This window comes from Aethalodelphis obliquidens, unplaced genomic scaffold (genome assembly GCF_003676395.1).
Source record: "Aethalodelphis obliquidens isolate GAN/ISIS:26980383/991018 unplaced genomic scaffold, ASM367639v1 scaffold85, whole genome shotgun sequence".
Classification (NCBI taxonomy): domain Eukaryota; kingdom Metazoa; phylum Chordata; class Mammalia; order Artiodactyla; family Delphinidae; genus Aethalodelphis; species Aethalodelphis obliquidens.
In genome coordinates this window covers 6482984-6506308 of record NW_020838029.1, presented here as the reverse complement: position 1 = coordinate 6506308, position 23325 = coordinate 6482984, and the positions used below count along the sequence as shown (strand labels likewise).

The window sequence follows — 23325 nt, the reverse complement described above, 5'->3', positions numbered from 1 at the left end:
TGGTTGAGAGTCCGCGTGCCGATGCAGGGGACACGGGTTCGTGCCCTGGTCCAGGAAGATCCCACATGCCGCGGAGCGGCTGGACCCGTGAGCCATGGACGCTGAGCCTGCGCGTCTGTGCTCCGCAGCGGGAGAGGCCACAACAGTGAGAGGCCCGCGTACCGCCAAAAAAAAAAAAAAAAAATCCTTAAGAATTAGTGTTCTTGCCTGAATCAATCTTATGATGGTTGCCAAATAATCATTTTCTAACTGTAGCATTCCCTTCTTATTTACCAGTTGGCACTCAGCATTCTACTGTAAGCAAGAGCTCTCCCTTCTCCCATTTATTTAATATTTATTTATTTACTTATTGATTTATTCATTTGTTATCAGGATTTATCAGGGTTTTTGTATTCCTATTTTTCCACTGACATAATTCATTACTCTTAATTATCTTTTAACAGTTTTATTTAGGTATAATTAACATACAGTAAACTGCCCATATTTAAAGTAAAAAATTTGATGAGTTTTGACATGTGTGTATATCTATGAAACAATCACCACAATCCGGATACTGAATATATACATCATTCCTCAAAGTTTCTTCACACCCTTTTGTCACCCCTCTTTCCCACTCTTCCCTAGGTAACAACTGATCTGCTTTCATAGATTAGTTTGCATTTTCTAGAGCTTTATACCAATGGAATCATAGAGAATGTACTCTAGTTTTGAATGGCTTCTTGCATTCAGTACAGTTATTCTGAGATGTTGTGTGTGTGCAGTTTATTCCCAGGGTTCCGTAATATCTTATTGTATGGATATATACCATATTTGCTCTTAAATCTACTTTATCTTTTATTGATATAGTTACTTTAGCTTTTTTTTGACTAGCGTTAGCATGGTGTATCTTGTTCTATTTGTTTTCCTATTTATGTCTTTATGTTTAAAATGCATCTCTTGTAAGCTGTATACAGTTGGGTTTTGCTTTTTTATCCACTCTGACAATCTCAGTCTTTTGACTGGGGTGTTTAGAATATTTACATTTGATGTGATTATTGATGTGGTTAAGTTTGAGTCTATCACCGTGTAATTGTTTATTTGTCCTGCATATTCTTTATTCCCCTTTTCTTCTTTTTTTTCTGCCTTCTTTTGTAAGTTTGTATTCAAGTGAGTTTTTCTTCAAAACAATTTATGAGTCCAATGTAGTTTTTATTCCAACCTCCTGAAGAATCCATGTTGAAATATTATGAAAATACGGATTTCCCTGGTGGCACAGTGGTTAAGAATACACCTGCCAACGCAGGGGACAAGGGTTTGAGCTCTGGTCTGGGAAGATCCCACATGCCGTGGAGCAAATAAGCCCTGTGACACAACTACAGAGCCTGCGAGCCACGACTACTGAAGCCCACATGCCTAGAGCCCGTGCTCCACAACAAGAGAAGCCACTGCAGTAAGACTGCGCACCACAACAAAGAGTAGCCCCCACTCTCCGCAACTAGAGAAAAGCCCGCATGCAGCAACAAAGACCCAATGCAGCTAAAGATAAATAAATAAATAATTTATTTATTTAAAAAAAGAGGAGTATTATGAAAATATTTGCAGGATCATCTGGAGGAATAAACAGTGAGACTACTCAGGGAAATACTGAAAAAGGAGAGTGATCATAGAGGCTTTGTCACATTACATATTTGAATAATTTTTTAGATTCAGTTTTATTTCTTCTGTTGGCTTATTAGTTGTAACTCTTTGTTTTGCTTTTCTACTGGTTTCTTTAGGGCTTATACTATATATCTTATCTTGGTCTACCTTCATATGTCATAATAGTGTACTTTTATATCTCCCAGCCTGGCCTTTATGCTACTGTTGTCATATGTTTTACTTTTACATATGTTATAAAATCCACAATACTATGTTATTATTTTTGTTTAAATTGTCAATTTTATTTTAAAAGAGATACAAATAAGAAAAAAACTTATGCATTTACACATGTAGTTACCATTTCAAGTAATCGTTATTCCTTTGTATACATCCAAATTTCCATTTGTTATTTTTCTTCTGCCTGAAGAACATTGTTTTGGGATTCTCCAAAGAGACTTTATAAAGAATTGGCTCATGCAGTTATGGAGGCTGGTGGGTCTCAAGATCTGCAGGATAAGTTGGCAAGACAGAGACTCAGGAAGGCTGATGGTATGGTTCCAGTCTGAGTCCAAAGGCCTGAGAACCAGGAGAGCCAATGATGTAGTTTCAGTCCAAAGGCTGGCAGGCCTGAAACGCAAGAAGGACCAGTGTTTCAGTTCCAGTCCGAATGCAGGAAAAAGCTGATGTCCAGTTCAAAAGCAGTCAGTCAGGAAGAGTTCTCTGTTACTCGGGAGAGGGTCAGCTTTTTTGTTCTGTTCAGGCCTTCAACTCATTGGATAAGGTGCACCCACATGCTGGGAAATCTGCTTTACCCAGTCTGTTTATCTATCTGTCTGTCTATCTATTTTTTTTTTTTCCGGTACGCGGGCCTCTCACTGTTGTGGCCTCTCCCATTGTGGAGCACAGGCTCTGGATGCGCAGGCTCAGTGGCCATGGCTCACGGGCCCAGCCGCTCCGTGGCATGTGAGATCTTCCCGGACCGGGGCACGAACCCATGTCCCCTGCATCGGCAGGCGGACTCTCAACCACTGTGCCACCAGGGAAGCCCTATCTATTTATTTATTTATAAATTTATTTACTTATTTATTTTTGGCTGCATTGGGTCTTCGTTGCTGCATGCAGGCTTTCTCTAGTTGTGGCGAGTGGGGGCTACTTTTCGTTGTGGTGTGTGGGCTTCTCACTGTGGTGGCTACTCTTGTTGTGGCTCACGGACTCTAGAGCACAGGCTCAGTAGCTGTGGGGCACGGGCTTATTTGCTCTGCGGCATGTGGGATCTTCCCGGACCAGGGCTCGAAACCGTTTCCCCTGCATTGGCAGGTGGATTCTTAACCACTGCACCACCAGGGAAGCCCCAGTCTATTGATTTAAATGTTAATCTCATCCAGAAGCACTCTCACAGAAAGACCAGAATAATGTTTGACAAAATATCTGGGTACCCTGTGGCGCAGTCAAGTTGACATATAAAATTAACCATCATTGACACCTTTTAACATTTCTTGTAGTGCTGGTCTATTGGTGATGACTTATTTCAGCATTTGTGCCTTTGAAAATGTCTTTATGTCACTTTATTAAAAATATATTTATTTATTTGGCTGCAGTCGGTCTTAGTTGTGGCATGTGGGATCTTCAATCTGTGTTGCAGTATGGGGGTTCTTAAGTTGCGGCATGCAAACTCTTAGTTGCAGCATGCATGTGGGATCTAGTTTCCCAACCAGGGATTGAACCAGGGCCCCCTGCATTGGGAGTGTGGAGGCTCAACCACTGGACCACCAGGGAAGTCCCTATTTCACATTATTTTTAAAAAATCTTTTTATTTTTAATACTTATAGAGTAACAGGAAGTTGCAAAAATTGTACAAAGAAAAATAATTAAAATAAAAGCAATAGATTCAGAAGAAAATTTTAACACCCCCCCCCCCGAAATAGTACAAAGAAGTCCCATGTACCCTTTACCAAGTTTCCTCTGATGGTTAACTGCTGCATTACTATAATACATCAAAAACAGCAGATTGTCATTGGTACATTGTACGTGTATAGTTTTATGCCATTTTATCCCATGTGTAGATGCATGTAAGTACCACTGCAGTAATATACAGAACTATCCCATCACCCCAAAGATTTTCCTCATACTACCCCTTCATATGCACACCCATACCTGCTCCACCCCCCACCATCCCTAAGCCCTTGCAAACACTATTCTTCATCTCTATAATTTTGTCATTCCAAGAATATTATATAAATGTAATCATACAGTTTATGACTTTTAGAAGATTAGCTTTTTTTACTTAGCATAATGCCCTTGAAATCCATTCAAGTTTCTGTGTGTATTAATACTTGGTTTCTTTTATCACTGAGTGGTGCATGGTATGGATGGTATCACAGTGTGTTTAACCATTCACCTACTAAAGGAAATATTGGTTGTTTTCAGATTTTGGCTATTATGAGTAAAGCTGCTATGGTATTTGTGTATAGGTTTTTATGGGGGATGTAAGTTTTCATTTTCCTGGATAAATGACTAGGTGTACAATTGTTGGGCTATTTTGTTTTTAAGAAATTGTCAAACTGTTTACCAGAGTGGCTGCACCATGTTGCATTCCTACCAACAATGTATGAGAGTTTTAGTTTCTTTTCCTTCTTGCTGGCATTTGTCATTGTCCCTGTTTTTGTATTTTAGCTGTTCTAATAGGTATGTAGTGCTTTTAATTTATACTTTCTTACTGGCTAATGATGTTGAACACCTTTGCAGGTGCTCCTCTTTGGTGAAATATCTCTTCGTAACACTTGTGCATTTCATACTTGGATTGCTCAAATTTTACTGTTGAGTTTGATAAGATAAGATATTCTAGATAAGAGTTGTTTGTCACATATGTGGATTGCAAATATTTTCTCCCTGTCTGTAAGCTGTCTTTTCATCTTCTTAACAGGGTGTGATTTATGGCCCAGGATATAGTATATCTTGGTAAACGTCCTGTGGACACTTGGGGGAAAAAAAGTGTATTCAGCTCTTTTGGGGTGGAATGTTGTATAAATGTCAATTACAGTTGACCCTTGAACAACATGGGTCGACACCCTGCACAGTTGAAAAGCCATGTATAACTTTATGGTGGGCCAGTCGTATCTGTAGTTCCATATGCATGGATCATGTAGTACTGTAGTATTTATTGAAAAAAATCCACACATAAGTGGACCTGCACAATTCAAACCCTTGTTGTTCAAGGGTCAGCTGTAGATCCTGTTGATTGATGATGTTGAGATCTTCTATATCTTTGCTGAGTTTTTGTCTAGTTCTATGAATTTTGAAGGTAGGGATGTTTAAATTTCCAACTATAATTGTGGATTTGTCTATTTCCTCTTTTATTTCTGTAAATTTTTACTTCAGATATTTTACAGCTCTTTTGTTTGGTGCATATGTATTTAGAGTTACTATTTCTTCATGGTAGATTGAGCCTATTATCATTCTATAATGTCTCTTTCTGTCCCTGGTAATTATTTTTTTGATGTACAGTCTACTTTATCTGATATGAATATAGCTATTCCTACTTTCATATTGTTAAATTTTTCACAGCATATAATTTGCCATCTTAACTGTTTTTAATTATACAGTATAGTGGCCTTGAGTACATTCATATTGTGAAACCATCACCAACATTCTTCTCCAGAACTCTTCATCTTGTAAAATGTAAACTCTGTACCCAATATATAATAACTCCCTATTCCTCTCTCTTCCAGTTCCTGGAAACCACCATTCTACTTTCAGTCTCTATGAATTTGACTACTCTAGATATCTCATATAAGTTAAAAAAAAACAGTATTTGTCCTTTTGTGACTGGTGTATTTCACGTAGCATAATGTCCTTGAGGTTCATCCACGTTGTAACATGTGTCAGAATTTCCTTTCTTTTTAAGACTGAATAATATTCCACTGTATGTATATACCACATTTTGCTTATACATTCATCCATTTATGCGCATGTTGGTTGTTTTCACCTTTGGCTATTGTGAATAATGCTGCTGTGAATGTGGGTGTACAAATAGCTGTTTGGTTCCCTGATTTCAATTTTTTGGGGGTATAAACCCAGAAGTGGAACTTCTAGATCATATTGCAATTCTATTTTTAATTTTTTTGAGGAAACACACTACTGTTTTTTCCGTAACAGCTGCACCATTTTAAATTTCAGCCAAAAGTATACAAGGGTTTCAATTTCTCCACATCCCTGCAAACACTGTTATTATTATTTTTTGATAGTAGACATGCTAATGGGTGTAGGGTGCACCATTTGATTTTTTTTTTTTTTTTTGTCTGCGTTCGGTCTTCGTTGCTGTGTGTGGGCTTTCGTGTGTTGTGGCGAGCGGGGGCTACACTTTGTTTCAGTGTGCAGCCTTCTCATTGAAGTGGCTTCTCTTGGTTGTGGAGCACAGGCTCTAGGCATGCGGGCTGCAGCAGTTGTGGCTCGTGGGCTCTAGAGCGCAGGCTCAGTAGTTGTGGCACATGGGCTTAGTTGCTCCGTGGCATGTGGGATCTTCCTGGGTCAGGGCTCAAACCCGTGTCCCCTTCATTGGCAGGCGGATTCTTAACCACTGCGCCACTAGGGAAGTCCCCCATTTGTTTTTTTTTTTTTTGAGGTACCCGGGCATCTCACTGTTGTTGCCTCGCCCGTTGTGGAGCACAGGCTCTGGACGCACAGTCTCAGTGGCCATGGCTCATGGGCCCAGCTGCTCCACGGCATGTGGGATCCTCCCGGACCGGGGCACAATCCCGTGTCCCCTGCATCGGCAGGCGGACTCTCAACCACTGCGCCACCAGGGAAGCCCCTCCATTTGTTTTTGAATGATACTGTTTCTGGGTATAGAATTTGAAATGGAGAGCTTTTTTTTTTTGAGAATTTTAAAGATATTGTTTACCGTTTGCATGTTACATCGTTTCTGATAAGAAATATGACACAGTCCTTATTTTTGTTCTTTATGTAACATGCCCTTTTTCTCTGGCTAATATTTGGATTTTCTGTTTGTCACTGGTTTTGAGCAGTTTGTTGATAATGTACTTTGAAGTAATTTTCTTTGTTTCTTGTGCTTGGGGCTCTTTGAGCATCTTGAATCTCTGGGATCATGGCTTTCATTATGTTTGGAAAGTTACAGTATTTTTTGAAATATTTTTTTCTGCTTCACCCTCAGACACTAATTACTCATATATTAGGTTGTTTGAAGTCGTTCCCACAGTTCACTTATGCTGTTGACATTTAAAAAGATTTTTGGGGGCAGGCTTCAAGATGGCAGAAGAGTAAGAGGTGGAGATCACCTTCCTTCCCACAAATACATCAGAAATACATCTACATGTGGAACAACTCCTACAGAACACCTACTGAACACTGGTAGACCTCAGACCTCCCAAAAGGCAAGAAACTCCCCATGTACCTGGGTAGGGCAAAAGAAAAAAGAGAGACAAAAGAATAGGGACGGGACCTGCACCAGTGGGAGGGAGCTGTGAAGGAGGAAAGGTTTCCACACACTTGGAAGACCCTTCGCGGGTGGAGACTGTGGGTGGCGGAGGGGGGAAGCTTTGGAGCCATGGAGGAGAGCGCAGCAAGTGGTGCAGAGGGCAAAGCGGAGAGTTTCCCACACAGAGGATCGGTGCTGACCAGCACTCACCAGCTCGAGAGGCTTGTCTGCTCACCCACCAGGGCAAGTGGGGGCTGCGAGCTGAGGCGGCTTTGGTCGGATCCCAGGGAGAAGACTGGGGTTGGCTGCATGAACACAGCCTGAAGGGGGCTAGTGTGCCAGAGCTAGCCGGGAGGGAGTCTAGGAAAACGTCTGGAGCTGCTGAAGAGGCAAGAGACTTTTTCTTGCCTCTTTGTTTCCTGCTGCGCGAGGAGACAGGATTAAGAGCACCGCTTATAAGAGCTCCAGAGATGGGCGTGAGCCACGGCTGTCAGTGCAGATCCCAGAGACGGGGATGAGACACTAAGGCTGCTGCTGCTGCAGCAGCCACCAAGAAGCCTGTGTGCAAGCACATGTCATTCTCCACACCTACCTTCCCAGGAGCCTGTGCAGCCCGCCACTGCCAGGGTCCCGTCATCCAGGCACAACTTCCCCGGGAGAACACACAGCACACCTCAGGCTGGTGCAACGTCACACTGGCCTCTGCCGCTGCAGGCTTGCCCTGCATTCCATACTCCTCCCTCCACCTGGCCTGAGTGAGTCAGCTCAGGCCAATCAGCTGCCCAATCAGCTGCTCCTTTAACCCCGTCCTGTCTGAGTGAAGAACAGACGCCCTCAGGCGACCTACACGCATAGGCGGGTCCAAATCCAAAGCTGAACTCTAGGAACTGTGCGAACAAAGAAGAGAAAGGGAAATTTCTCCCAGCAGCCTCAGGAACAGCAGATTAAATCTCCACAATCAACTTGATGTACCCTGCATCTGTGGAATACCTGAATAGACAACAAATCATCCCAAATTGAAGAGGTGGACTTCGGGAGCAACAATATATATATATATTTTTTCCCTTTTCCTCTTTTTGTGAGTGTGTATGTGTGTGCTTCTGCGTGTTATTTTGTCTGTATAGCTTTGCTTTTAACATTTGTCTTAGGGTTGTGCTGTCCTTTTTTTTTTTAGATATAGTTTTTAGTGCTTGTTATCATTGGTGGATTTGTTTTTTCGTAAGGTTGCTCTCTTCTTTCTTTTTTTATTACTTAAAATTTTTTTAATAATTATTTTTTAATAACTTTACATTATTTTATTTTATTTTATTTTTTTCTTTCATTATTTATTTATTTTTCCCTTTTATTCTGAGCCATGTGGATGACAGGCTCTTGGTGCTCCAGCCAGGCGTCAGGGCTGTGCCTCTGAGGTGGGAGAGCCAAGTTCAGGACATTGGTCCACAAGAGACCTCCCAGCTCCATGTAATATCAAACAGCGAAAATCTCTCAGAGATCTCCATCTCAATTCCAACACCCAGCTCCACTCAATGACCAGCAAGTTACAGTGCTGGACATACTATGCCAAACAACTAGCAAGACAGGAACACAACCCCACCCATTAGCAGAGAGGCTGGCTAAAATCATATTAAGGTCACAGACAACCTAAAAACACCACCAGATGTGGACTTGCCCACCAGAAAGACAAGATGCAACCTCATCCACCAGAACACAGGCATTAGTCCTCTCCACCAGGAAGCCTACACAACCCACGGAACCAACCTTAGCCACTGGGGGAGACACCAAAAACAATGGGAACTACGAACCTGCAGCCTGCAAAAAGGAGAACCCAAACACGGCAAGTTAAGCAAAATGAGAAGACAGAGAAACACACAGCAGATGGAGCAAGGTAAAAACCCACCAGACCTAACAAATGAAGAGGAAATAGGCAGTCTACCTGAAAAAGAATTCAGAATAATGATAGTAAAGGTGATGCAAAAGCTTGGAAATAGATTGGAGAAAATACAAGAAACATTTAACAAGGACATAGAAGAACTAAAGAGCAAACGAACAATGATGAACAACACAATAAATATAATATAAAATTCTCTAGAAGGGATCAATAGCAGAATAACTGAGGCAAAAGAACAGATAAGTGACCTGGAAGATAAAATAGTGGAAATAACTACAGCAGAGCAGAATAAAGAAAAAAGAATGAAAAGAATTGAGGACAGTCTCAGAGACCTCTGGGACAACATTAAATGCACCAACATTTGAATGATACGGGTCCCAGAAGAAGAAGAAAAAAAGAAAGGGACTGAGAAAATATTCCAAGATATTATAGTTGAAGATTTTCCTAATATGGGAAAGGAAATAGTTAATCCAGTCCAGAAAGCATTCAGATCAATTGAATTCGAAATGAAAAAGGAGAAGTAACAACTGATACTGCAGAAATACAAAGGATCATGAGAGATTACAAGCAACTGTATACCAATAAAATGGACAACCTGGAAGAAATGGACAAATTCGTAGAAATGCACAACCTTCTGAGACTGAACCAGGAAGAAATAGAAAATATGAACGGGCTAGTCACAAGCACTGAAATTGAAAGTGTAATTAAAAATCTTCCAACAAACAAAAGCCCAGGACCAGATGGCTTCACAGGCGAATTCTATCAAACATTTAGAGAAGAGCTAACACGTATCCTTCTCAAACTCTTCCAAAATATAGCAGAGGGAGGAACACTGCCAAACACATTCTGTGAGGCCACCATCACCCTGGTACCAAAACCAGATAATGATTTCACAAAGAAAGAAAACTACAGGCCAATATCACTGATGAATAGAGATGCAAAAATCCTCAACAAAATACTAGGAAACAGAATCCAACAGCACATTAAAAGGATCATACACCATGATCAAGTGGGGTTTATCCCAGGAATGCAAGGACTCTTCAACGTATGCAAATCAATCAGTGTGATACACCATATTAACAAATTGAAGGAGAAAAACCATATGATCATCTCAATAGATGCAGAGAAAGCTTTTGACAGAATTCAACACCCATTTATGATAAAAACTCTCCAGAATATAGGCATAGAGGGAACTTACCTCAACATAATAAAGGCTGTATTATGACAAACCCACAGCCAACATCGTCCTCAATGGTGAAAAATTGAAATCATTTCCAATAAGATCAGGAAAAAGACATGGTTACCCACTCTCACCACTAGTATTTAACATAATTTTGGAAATTTTGGCCACAGCAATCAGAGATGAAAAAGAAATAAAAGGAATCCAAATCAGAAAAGAAGTAAAGTTGTCACTGTTTGCAGATGACATATACTATACATAGAGAATCCTGAAGAAGCTACCAGAAAACTACTAGAGCTGGTCAATGAATTTGGTAAAGTAGCAGGATACAAAATTAATGCAGAGAAATCTCTTGCATTTCTATATACTAATGATGAAAAATCTGAAAGGGAAGTTAAGAAAACTCTCCCATTTACCATTGCAACAAAAGGAATAAAATACCTAGGAATAAAGCTACCTAAGGAGACAAAACACCTGTATGCAAAAAATTTTAAGACACTGATGAAAGAAATTAAAGATGATACAAATAGATGGAGAGATATACCATGTTCTTGGATTAGAAGAATCAACATTGTGAAAATGACTCTACTACCCAAAGCAATCTACAGATTCTATGCAATCCCTATCAAACTACCAATGGGATTTTTCACAGAACTAGAACAAAAAATCTCACAATCTGCATTAAAACACAAAAGACCCCAAATAGCCAAAACAATCTTGAGAAGGAAAAAACGGAGCTGGAGGAATCAGGCTCCCTGAATTCAGAATATATTACAAAGCTACAGTCGAGACAGTATGGTACTGACACAAAAACAAATATAGATCAATGGAACAGGATAGAAAGCCCAGAAATAAACCCACACACATACGGTCACCCTATGTTTGATAAAGGAGGCAAGAATATACAATGGAGAAAAGACAGCCTCTTCAATAAGTGGTGCTGGGAAAACTGGACAGCTACGTGTAAAAGAATGAAATTAGAACAGTCTCTAACACCGTACATAAAAATAAACTCAAAATGGATTAAAGACCTAAATGTAAGGCCAGACACTATCAAACTCTTTAAGAGGAAAACATAGGCAGAACACTCTGTGACATAAATCACAGCAAGATCCTTTTTGACCTACCTCCTAGAGAATTGAAAATAAAAACAAAAACAAATGGGACCTAATGAAACTTCAAAGCTATTGCACAGCAAAGGAAAACATAAACAAGACCAAATGACAACCCTTAGAATGGGATAAAATATTTGCAAATGAAGCAACTGAGAAAGGATTAATCTCCAAAATTTACAAGGAGCTCATGCAGCTCAATATCAAAAACACAAACAACCCAATCCAAAAATGGACAGAAGACCTAAATAGACGTTTCTCCAAAGAAGACATACAGATTGCCAACAAACACATGAAAGAATGCTCACCATCATTAATCATTAGAGAAATGCAGATCAGAACTGCAATGAGATATCATCTCACACCGGTCAGAATGGCCATCATCAAAAAATCTACAAACAAAAAATGCTGGAGATGGTGTGGAGAAAAGGGAACACTTTTACGCTGTTGGTGGGAATGTAAATTGATACAGCCACTATGGAGAGCAGTATGGAAGTTCCTTAAAAAACTAACAGTAGAACTACTGTACGACCCAGTACTGGTCATATACCCTGAGAAAACCATAATTCAAAAAGAGTCATGTACCAAAATATTCATTGCAGCTGTATTCACAGTAGCCAGGACATGGAAGCCACCTAAGTGTCCATCAAGAGATGGATGGATAAAGTTGATGTTGCACATATATGCAATGGAATATTACTCAGCCATAAAAAGAAACGAAATTGAGTTATTTCTAGTGAAATGCATGGACCTGGAGTCTGTCATACAGAGTGAAGTAAGTCAGTAAGAGAAAAAGAAGTACCGTATGCTAACACATATATATGGAATCTAAGAAAAAAAAGAAAAGAAAAAAAGAAGCTCCTGAAGAACCTAAGGGCAAGACGCGAATAAAGACACAGACCTACTAGAGAATGGACTTGAGGATACGGGGAGGTGGAAGGGTTAGCTGTGACAAAGCGAGAGAGTGGCATGGATATATACACACTACCAAATGTAAAATAGATAGCTAGTGTGAAGCAACCGTATAGCACAGGGAGATCAGCTCGGTGCTTTGTGATCACCTAGAGGGGTGGGATAAGGAGGGTGGGAGGGAGGGAGATGCAAGAGGGAAGAGATATGGGAACATATATATATGTATAACTGATTCACTTTGTTATGAAGCAGAAACTAACACAATTTTAAAGCAATTATACTCCAATAAAGATGTTTTTAAAAAAAACAAGATGTAGACGTACTGGAGAATGGACTTGAGGATGCGGGGAGGGGGAAGGATAAGCTGGGACAAAGTGAGAGAGTGGCATGGACATATATGCACTACCGAATGTAAAATAGATAGCTAGTGGGAGGCAGCCACGTAGTACATGGAGATCAGCTTGATGCTTTGTGACCACCTAGAGGGGTGGGAGGGAGGGAGATGCAAGAGGGAAGAGATATGAAGATATATGTATATGTATAACTGATTCATTTTGTTATAAACAGATACTAACACACCATTGTAAAGCAATTGTACTCCCATAAAGATGTTAAAAAATTTAAAAATTTGAAAAATAAAAAGGTTTTTTTCGTCTGTGTTTCATTTTGGAATGTTTTGTATTGCTATGACTTGAAGTTCATTAATTTTTGTTTTTCAGTGTCTGAACTTCTGTTAATCCCATCTGCTATAAGCTGAATATTTGTGTCCCCCGACCCCAAATTCATACACTGAAATTCTAACTCCAAGGTGATGGTATTAGGAGGTGGGGTCTTTGCAGGTGATTACATCCTGAGGGCAGAGTCCTGATGATTGGGATTAGTGCCTTTATATAGGATGCCTGAGAGAGAGCTCCCTCACCCCTTTTGCCATTTAAGATTCCAGTGAGAAAGGAGACATTTATGAGGAAGTGGGCTCTTACCAGACACTGAATATGCTGGTGCTATGATTTTGGACCTCCCAGCCTCCAGAACTGTGAGAAATAGATGTTTGTTGTTTATAAGACACTCAGTTTATGCTATTTTTGTTATAGCAGCCCAAATGGACTGACACCATCTCATATAGTTTTCACGTCAGATTTTGCAATTTTTATTTGTGGAAGTTTGATTTGGATCATTTTTATGTCTTCCGTGTCTCTGATTAGCTTTTTGAGCATATGAAATATAATTTTACTCACTCTTTTAATGTCCTTCTCTGCTAATTCTTGTATCTGTGTCACTTCTGGGTCAGTTTCCGTTGGTTATCTCCCCGGTATGGATCATGTTTTCCTGCCTCTTCCCAGGCCTCATCGTCTTTCATTGGATGTCAAGTGTTGTGAATTTTACATTGTTGGGTGCTAGATATTTTTGTAATAGTATAAATCTTGTTGAGCTTTATTACAGGAAGCAGGCAAGTTATAGGCGTACCTCAGAGATATTGTAAGTTAGTTCCAGACCACCACAATAAAGTATCACAATAACGTGAGTCACACGAATTTTTTGTTTTCCTAGTGCATATGAAAGTACGTTTATAATGTAGTCTATTAAGTGTGTAATAGCATTATGTCTAAAAAACAATATCAGTACCTTAATTAAAAATATTTTATTGCTAAAAAATGCTAACCATTGTCTGAGCATTCAGCAAATCATAGTAATCTTTTTGCTGGTGGAGGGTCCTGCCTCGATTTTGATGGCTCTGGACTGATCAGGGAGGTTGTTGCTGAAGGTTGGTGTGGCTGTGGCATTTTCTTAAAATAAGATGAGAAAGAAGTTTGTCCCATCAATCAAATCTTCCTTTTACAGACGATTTGTTTTTAGCATACAATGCTATTTTGATAGCATTTTACCCACAGTAAAACTTCTTTCAAATTTGGAGTCAATCCTCTCAAACCCTACTTCTGCTTTATCAACTAGGTTTAATATTCTAAATCTTTTGTTGTCATTTCAACAGTCTTCACAGCATCTTCACCGGGAGTAGATTCCATCTCTAGAAACCACTTTCTTTGCTCATCTATAGGAAGCAACTCTTCATTCATTAAAGTTTTTTTTTAACATCTTTATTAGAGTATAATTGCTTTACAATGGTGTGTTAGTTTCTGCTTTATAACAAAGTGAATCAGTTATACATATACACATGTTCCCATATCTCTTCCCTCTTGCGTCTCCCTGCCTCCCACCCTCCCTATCCCACCCCTCTAGGTGGTCACAAAGCACTGAGCTGATCTCCCTGTGCTATGCAGCTGCTTCCCACTAGCTATCTACCTTAAATTTGGTAGTGTATTATGTCCATGCCTCTCTCTCGCTTTGTCACAGCTTACCCTTCCCCCTCCCCATATCCTCAAGTCCATTCTCTAGTAGGTCTGTGTCTTTATTCCTGTCTTACCCCTAGGTTCTTCACATTCATTAAACTTTTATCATGAGATTGCAGCAGTTCAGTTCCATCTTTAGGTACTGCTTCCAATTCTAGTTCTCTTGCTCTTTCTACCACATCTGCAGTTACTTCCTCCACTAAAGTCTTGAACCACTCAAAGTCATCCATGTGGGTTGATGTCAGCTCCTTCCAAACTCCTATTAATGTTGATATTTTGACCTTTCCCCATGAATCACAAATGTTTATAATGGCATCTAGAATGGCGAATCCTTTCCAGAAGATTTTCTGTTTACTTTGCCTGGATCCATCAGAGGAATCACTATCATGGCAGCTATAGTGTTATGAAATATATTTGTTAAATAATAAAACTCAAAATTTAAAATTCCTCCTTGATTCGTAGGCTGCAGAATGGATGTTGTGTTAGCAAGCATGAAAACATTAATTTTATTGTACATCTCCATCAGAGTTCTTGGGTGACCAAGTGCATTGTCAAAGTAATATTTTGAAAGGAATCTTTTTTCCTGAGCAGTAGTCCTCAACAGTGGGCTTAAAATATTCAGTAGACCATGTTGTGAACAGATGTGCTGTCATGCAGGCTTTGTTGTTCCATTTACAGAGCACAGAAGAGTAGATTTAGCATAATTCTTAAGGGCCCTAGGATTTTAGGAGTGGTTAATGAGCATTGGCTTCAACTGAAGGTCACCAGCTACATTAGTCTCTAACAAGAGAGTTAGCCTGGCCTTGGAAGCTTTGAAGCCAAGCATTGACTTCTCTCTAGCTATGAAAGTCCTAGATGGCATCCTCTTCCATTAGAAGGCTGTTTTGCCTACAGTGAAAATCTGTTGTTTAATGTAGCTACCTTCATTGATTATCTTAGCTAGATATTGTGGATAACTTGCTGTAGCTGTTACATTAGCACTTGCTGCTTCACCTTGTACTTATATGTTAAGGAGTCAGCTTCTTTCCTTAAACCTCAGGAACTAATCTCGGCTAGCTTTAAACTTTTGTTCTGTAGCTTCCTCACCTCTCTCAACCTTCAAACAATTGAAGAGAGATAGGACCTTGCTCTGGATTAGGCTTTGGCTTAAGGGAATGTTTTGGCTGGTTTGGTCTTCTTTCCAGACCACTAAAACTTTCTGTATCGGTAATAAGACTGTTTCACTGTCTTATCATTCATGTGTTCACTGGAGTTGCACTTCTAATTTCCTTCAAGAATTTTTCCTTTGCATTCAGAACTTGGCTAACTGGTACAAGAGGCCTAGGTTTCAGCTTATCTTGGCTTTCAGCATGCCTTCCTCACTAAGCTTAATTATTTCTAGCTTTTGATTTAAAGTGAGAGGCATACGACTCTTCATGTGAACACTTAGAGGCCTTTGTAGGGTTATTAATTGGTTAATTTCAATACTGTTGGGTCTCAGGGACTAGGGAGGCCTGAGGAGAGGGAGAGAGATGGGGGACTGCCCAGTTGGTGGAGCAGTCAGAATACAGACAACGGTTAAGTTCGCCATCTTATATGGACACAGTTCATGGCATCCCAGAACAATTACAATAGTAACATCAAAAATCACTGAGAACAGATCACCATAACAAATATAATAATATAAAATTTGAAATATTGCAAACCAAAATGTGACACAGAAACACAAAGTGAGTAAATGCTATCAGAAAAATGGCACTGATAGAGTTGCTTGACGCAGGATTAACACAAAATGTAAAAACACAGTATCTGTGTTTGTAAAAAACACAGTATCTGTGTTTAGTATGTATGTATGTATGTATGTATGTATGTATGTATGTATGTATGTAAAAAACACAGTATCTGTGAAGTGCAATAAAGTGAAGTGCAGTAAAATGAGGTATTCCTGTACTTGGAAACAGTTTGATCCTGCAGTTAGTAGTACTCCTAACTCTTGCTTGGTATGAAACATTTCCTCATGTGCTTTGTAATTTGGGATTGTTAGTTTATCTTTAGTGTTAATCTTTTAGAATCCTTTACAACCTGGATTGAGGACATGGCCATATATCTATTTTTTTTTTTGATGTGGACCATTTTTAAAGTCTTTTTTGAATTTGTTACAATATTGTTTTATGTTTTGGTTTTTTGGCCCCGAGGCATGTGGGATCTTAGCTCCCCAACAAGGGATTGAACCCACACCCCCTGCATTGGAAGGCGAAGTCTTAACCACTGGACCACCAGGGAAGTCCATGGCCCTACATCTATTTGCCTTAGCCAGATGTCTAAGAGATATCACTCTTTTGGCTACTTCTATTTTGATTTTTCAGCTTTACACATGAGTAGTATAAATTTTTAAAATAAAATTTATTTATTTATTTTGGGCTGTTTTGGGTCTTCGTTGCTGCACGCGGGCTTTCTCTAGTTGCGGCAAGCAGGGACTACTCTTTGTTGTGGTGCGCAGGCTTCTCATCATAGTGGCTTCTCTTGCTGTGGACCACGGGCTCTAGGCACGCGGGCTTCAGTAGCTGTGGCACGTGGGCTCCATAGTTGCGGCTCGTGGGCTCTAGAGCACAGGCTTAGTAGTTGTGGCACACGGGCTTAGCTGCTTCGCGGCATGCGGGATCCTCCCGGACCAAGGCTCAAACCTGTGTCCCCAGCATTGGCAGGCGGATTCTTAACCATTGCGCCACCAGGGAAGTCCGAGTAGTATAAATTTGAACTCCATATCTATGTGAAGGTAGAGCCTGTTAAAAAATCCTCCAGACTCCCCTCCCCCCGCATGCGCCAATCATCCAGACAAACATTTCTTTTTGGCCTCATTCAGAGATTTGGCACAAGACAGACAAACTTCCAATACCATTAGATAAAAGAGAAAAAAAACCCCAGGATACTCACCATTCCCATACAGTCCACTTCTCCATGTTTTGATGACTCACTACAATCTTTCTGCTTTTGTTTACTTTTCAGAGTCCTCAGGTTGTTGCTTTGTAGATCTTGTTCAGGGCTTTTAGTTGTAATTAGTGGAGGATATAGACTATAGTTGTCATGCTCCATCTTGGCTGGAACTGGAACAGATAGTAATATTTTTAAAAATTAGTTTTTGAGGAGAAATTAAAATTTGGTAGCCTTATGTTATTCCACAAAGTTGTTTTTGAAAATTTATCAGTACAGTGAAATTGGAAAAGTCTTGGTTGCTTAGGTAAGACACCAAAAGCACAAGAGAAAAAGGAAAATTAGATGATGTCGGGCTTCATTAAAGTTAAAATTTTTGGGACTTCCCTGGTGGCACAGTGGTTAAGAATCTGCCTGCCAATGCAGGGGACATGGGTTCAAGCCCCTGTCTGGGAAGATCGCATGTGCCACAGAGCAACTAAGCCCATGCACCACAACTACTGAGCCTGTGCTCTAGAGCCTGCGAGCCACAACTACTGAGCCCGTGCGCCACAACTACTGAAGCCCATGCGCCTAGAGCCTGTGCTCCGCAACAAGAGAAGCCACCGCAGTGAGAAGCCCGTGCACCACAACGAAGAGTAGCCCCCGCTCGCCGCAACTAGAGAAAGCCTGCGTGCAGCAACGAAGACCCAACACAGCCAAAAATAAATAAATAAATAAATAAATAAATAAATTTAAAATTTTTGCTTCAAATGAAACCATCAGGAAAGTAAAAACACAACCCATGGGGTCCTCCCAAAAGAATGGGAGAAAATAATTGCAAATTATGTATAAGTGTCTGGTATCCAGGATATATTTTTATAAAAACCTTTTACTACTCAGTAGTAAGAAGACAACCCAATTAAAAATGAGCAAAGGATTTGAATAGGTATTTCTCCAAAGAAGGTATACCATAGGCCAATAATAAGAACATGGAAAGATGCTCAATATCACTAATTATCAGGGAAATGCAAATCAGAAGCACAATGAGGGACCACTTCACACTCACTAAAATGACTATATTTTTTTAAATGGACAAAAACAATTATTGGTGTGAATGTGGAATAATTAAAACATTTATACACTGCTGGTGGGAATGGTACAACCACTTTGGAAGACAGTTTGGCAGTTCCTCTAAAAGTTAAACATAGAGATACCATATGACCCAGCAATTCCACTCCTAGGTGTATACTCAAGAGAACTGAAAACATGTGTCCACATAAATACTCGTGCATGAATGTTTATAGCACCACTATTTACAACAGCCAAAATATGGAAACAGCCCATATGTCCATCAATTGATGAACAGATAAAATGTGGTATATCCACACTAAAGAATATTATTTGGCCATAAAAATGAATGTAGTGCTGATACATGGTACAACATTAATGAACCCTGAAAACATTATGCCAATTGAAGAAAACCAGCCACAAAAGAACACATATTGTATCATTCCATTTACATGAAATGTCCCAAATAGGCAAATATATAGATACAGAAAGTAGAATAGTGTTTGCCTGGGTGTTGGGGTGAGGTGGCACTGGAGGGAATAGAGAATGACTATTAAAGGGTACAAGGTTTCTTTTTGTGGTGATGAAACTGTTCTAAAACTGATAAACAACTTTGTGTATATACTAAAACCCATTGAGTTGTGTACTTTATTTTTTAAAAAATATTTATTTATTTTTGGCTGCATCGTTTTTTAAATCAACTCTTGAGTGCACGTCTTTATTTTGTTTTGATTTTAATTGGAGTGTTCTTTTTTTTTAGAGACAACTTTTTAGAGCAGTTTAAGTTCACAGCAAAATTAAGCAGAAGGTACAGAGATTTCCCATACACATCCTGCCCCTACTCGTGCACAGCCTTCCTAGCTATCAAAGTCCCCACCAAAGTAGTGCGTTTGTTGCAACTGATGAGCCTGCATTGACACGTCATTATCACCTGAAGTCCACTGTTTACATTAGAGTTCACTCTTAGTGTTGTATGTTCTCAGGGTTTGGAAAAATGTGTAATGGCATGTATCCATTTATACTTATCATACAGAGTAGTTTCACTGCCCTAGAACTCCTCTGTGCTCCACCTATTCATCCCTCCCTTTCCCCTAACCCTTGCCAACCACTGATCTTTTTACTGACTCTGTAGTTTTGCCTTTTCCACAGTGTTATATAATTGGAATCCTATAGTATGTAGCCTTTTCAGATTGGCTTCTTTCAGTTAGTAATATGCATTTAAGATTCCTCCATGTCTTTTCATAGCTTGATAGCTCATTTCTTTGTAACTTTGAACAATATTCCATTGTCTGAATGTTCCACAGTTTATTTATCTATTCACCTACTCAAGGATGTCTTGGTTGCTTCCAAGTTTTGGCAATTATGAATAAAATACCATCAGCTGTTTTCCTTTTTCTTTCATTTTTGTGAAAATGTCTGCCAAATACCCATGTTGGAATAACTGAGGTTTGTCTAAAAATGGTATTCCGTGACAAATATGGCTTGTTCAGCTTGCAGTTCAAATAATCACACAAGTGTTTTTTTCCTGGAAACAGCTACCACGGTACTTCAACATGCAGGAAAAATGCTTTATGCATACTTCTCATTTCATCATATTGGATATTAAAAAGACATGAACTGGTACAGCCACTTTGGAAAACAGTTTGGCAATTTCTTACAAAACTAAACATACTTTTACTATATAGTCCAGTAATTGCACTCCATGCTATTTGCCCAAAGAAGTTGAAAACTTATGTACACACAAAACCTACACATGGCTGTTTATAGCAGCTTTATTCATAATTGCATCGGATCTTAGTTGTGGCATGCAGGATCTTTCATTGCAGCATGCTGGCTTTTTGTTGAAGTATGCGGGCTTCTCTCTAGTTATGGTGTGCGGGCTCAGTAGTTGCGGCACGCAGGCTCTCTAGTTGTGGGGCGCGGGCTCCAGAGCACATGGGCTCTGTAGTTGTAGCACGAGGGCCTAGATGCCCTGCAGCATGTGGGATCTTAGTTCCCCAGCCAGGGATCGAACCCATGTCCCCTACATTGGAAGGCAGATTCTAAACCACTGGACCACTAGCAAAGTCCCAAGTTGTGTACTTTATTATTTTTATTTATTTATTTTAATGTCATGGGTATTTTAAAAATTTATTTATTTATTTAGGGCTGTGTTGGGTCTTCGTTGCTGGGTGCGGGCTTTTCTCTAGTTGCAGTGAGCGGGGGCCACTCTTAATTGCGGTGCGTGGGTCTCTCATTGCAGTGACTTCTTTTGTTGCAGAGCACAGGTTCTAGGTGCACGGGCTTCAGTAGTTGTGGCTCGCTGGCTTAGTTGCTCCACACCATGTGGGATCTTCCCAGACCAGGGCTCAAACCCGTGTCTCCTGCATTGGCAGGTGGATTCTTAACCACTGTGCCATCAGGGAAGTCCTCTGAGTTGTGTACTTTAAATGGGTGAATTGTATGATATGTTTATTATAGCTCATTAAAGCTGTTAACCCCCAAAAAAGTCTTTCAACAGATTTTTTTTTACCTAAAATGATATTTGTAGCCTGAAAAATGGGTAAGATTTCTGAAGGAGAGAATGTAGGAAAAGGAGTAGTTTTATAGAAGCTGAGCCTTAGGAAAGCCTCACAGTAAGGGGCTAGGAAGATAAGAACACCTTAAAGTAGGTAAAATACCCAGTAGATTGGCAAAAACTTAGAGGTCCGATAATTCCAGGTGTTGACAAGGATGTGGAACACTGGGAATTCTCATCCACAGCTGATGTTAGTGTGAAGTGGTATACCACTTTGGAATTGCAAGCATGAGTCCTGCTTTGTTCTATTTCAAGATTTTTTCAGCATCCCTTGCACTTTCATGTGAATTTTGGGGTCAGCCTGTCAATTTCTACAAAGAAACCAGCTGGAAATTTGATTGCATTGAATCTGTAGATCAATTGGGAGATTACTGCTATCTGAACAATATTAAGTTTTCCAATCAGGAATATGGGATGTATTTTTATTTATTTAGGTCTTTAATTTCTTTCAATAATGTTTTGTAGTTTTCAGTATAGAAGTCTTGCCCATATTTTTAAAATTTATTCCTATGTATTTTATTCTTTTTGATGCTATTATAAATGGAATTATTTTCTTAACTTCACTTTTGGATTGTTCATTGCTAATATGTGGAATATGTCTTGAGCCCAAGAGATATTCCAACATGCCCGTTAGGAAAGGTGCTAATGCAATAAGTTATAATTATAATGCAATCTTAGTTTATTCTTTGGACTGATATTATCTTTATTTGCAAATGCTTTTAATACCAGTAGTTACTTTTCCCCTAACTTTCCATTCTTCAGGCATCTCACCCATGAATCGCAGTGATTTTTTGCAGAGCTTGGAGCTAATGAGTACAGTGTTCATGTAGAGATTAATTGACATTGTAGAGAGAAAAATTCTATTCTGTGAACCTAGACTGCACTTTTAATCGTAGACTGCTGTGTAAAGATGTACACTGTCACGCAAAAGTGGTAGCAGGTCCAACTAGCAAGGACTTGGAAAAACCATTCAGAGTACATTGTTATTAATAGTAAATATGATAGGCGTATCCTATAGGAAAGACAATATGTTTTCTATTTCATTCAGCCATTGTTTGCAAAGGACCTTCGTTGTTATTAAAGTCTCAAAAGAAAACAAACCTAATTGATGTTTGGGGTTTTGCTTACCAAGACAAGAATATGGTCTTAACATTCTCACAGTTTAAGTATTGGCCTTGCCATTAAATGCTTGCCACTCAACAGAAATGTTTACATGTTCTTTTCCTTTTACTATTTCATTTAGATTGAATAAAATACCAGAAAATATCCTCAGGAATAGACCGGATGTTATGATTTGATTTCCTTTGGTCATGATACATCTTGCTGTGGTTGAATAAAAACAGGCAGTTACTTGAAAATTGTCTTTTACATTTCACAGTGTTAATATCATTGTGATTTCTTTGTTTAAAATAGGAACATTTAACTCCAGGTGGGCTTTCCTTAAAGATGAAAATCCTCTTGAAGTATGAAACAGCTAAAGAAGAATTTCTTGGAGGTAAGTAACATCTCTGTGTGTGAAGAGTACACAATTTTGAAATATTAACACCAATTTGTTGAATGTAAGATTTTTTGTAGTATACTAGCATAGGTATAATTTGATGGTGACTGAGAAGGAAATTGAGCACATAAGATTGTCAGTCAGGAAGAAAAGGAGAAGGAAGAAAGAATAGTAGCAAATTTAACAAGTAGTAAAAAAGAGCTGAATAAAAGCTATCAGTTTTCCTTTAGTCTAGCAGAAAATTGCAGCTGCCCAACCTGCCCACCATGAAGAAAGATAACCTATTGATAGAAAAAGCCTTTGTAATGCTGTGCCATTTATAATTACTTGTATAAATATTGCTATTTGTTTTTCAAAATTCTCAAGGGACTAGAATGTGCACATCACAACATAAACATCCTGATACACAGCTGTGGGTCATTTGGCAAGTGACAACTTTTCTGTGCTTCAGTTTCTTCATCTTTAAAAGAAATGTAATATTAATGTCTACCTCACTGTGTTGTTTTGAGAATCCTATGAGAAAAAGTATGTAAAGCATTTAGTTCCATGCCTGGTACATAGTTAGTGTGCAATAAATATTACCTATTATTGTAGTTATTATTATTGTTGTTATTACTACTGTATAGATAAATTAAGTGAGGCATAATATCTCTATGCACACTGGCCCCTTAACAGTATTTCAATTATGTTTAGTCATAAAAATAATTTACTCTAAATTTTTTAATGTATACATGCTTTTTTTTACTGCATAAAAATTTAATTGCATTATAGAGCTGCATTATTTTTACTATATAAAATGATATGTTAGTATAATAACTGATT

At 39.2% G+C, this 23325-nt stretch overlaps 1 protein-coding gene across 1 annotated transcript in view; it reads left to right on the top strand.

The window, feature by feature from the left end:
• Positions 1 to 23325, top strand: part of TEX11 (testis expressed 11) — a 345168-nt gene that overhangs the window by 150727 nt on the left and 171116 nt on the right. The window contains exon 12 of the mRNA XM_027093589.1: positions 22419 to 22500. Within this exon, the coding sequence (XP_026949390.1) occupies positions 22419 to 22500 (82 nt within the window). The remainder of the gene's footprint in view (positions 1 to 22418; positions 22501 to 23325) is intronic.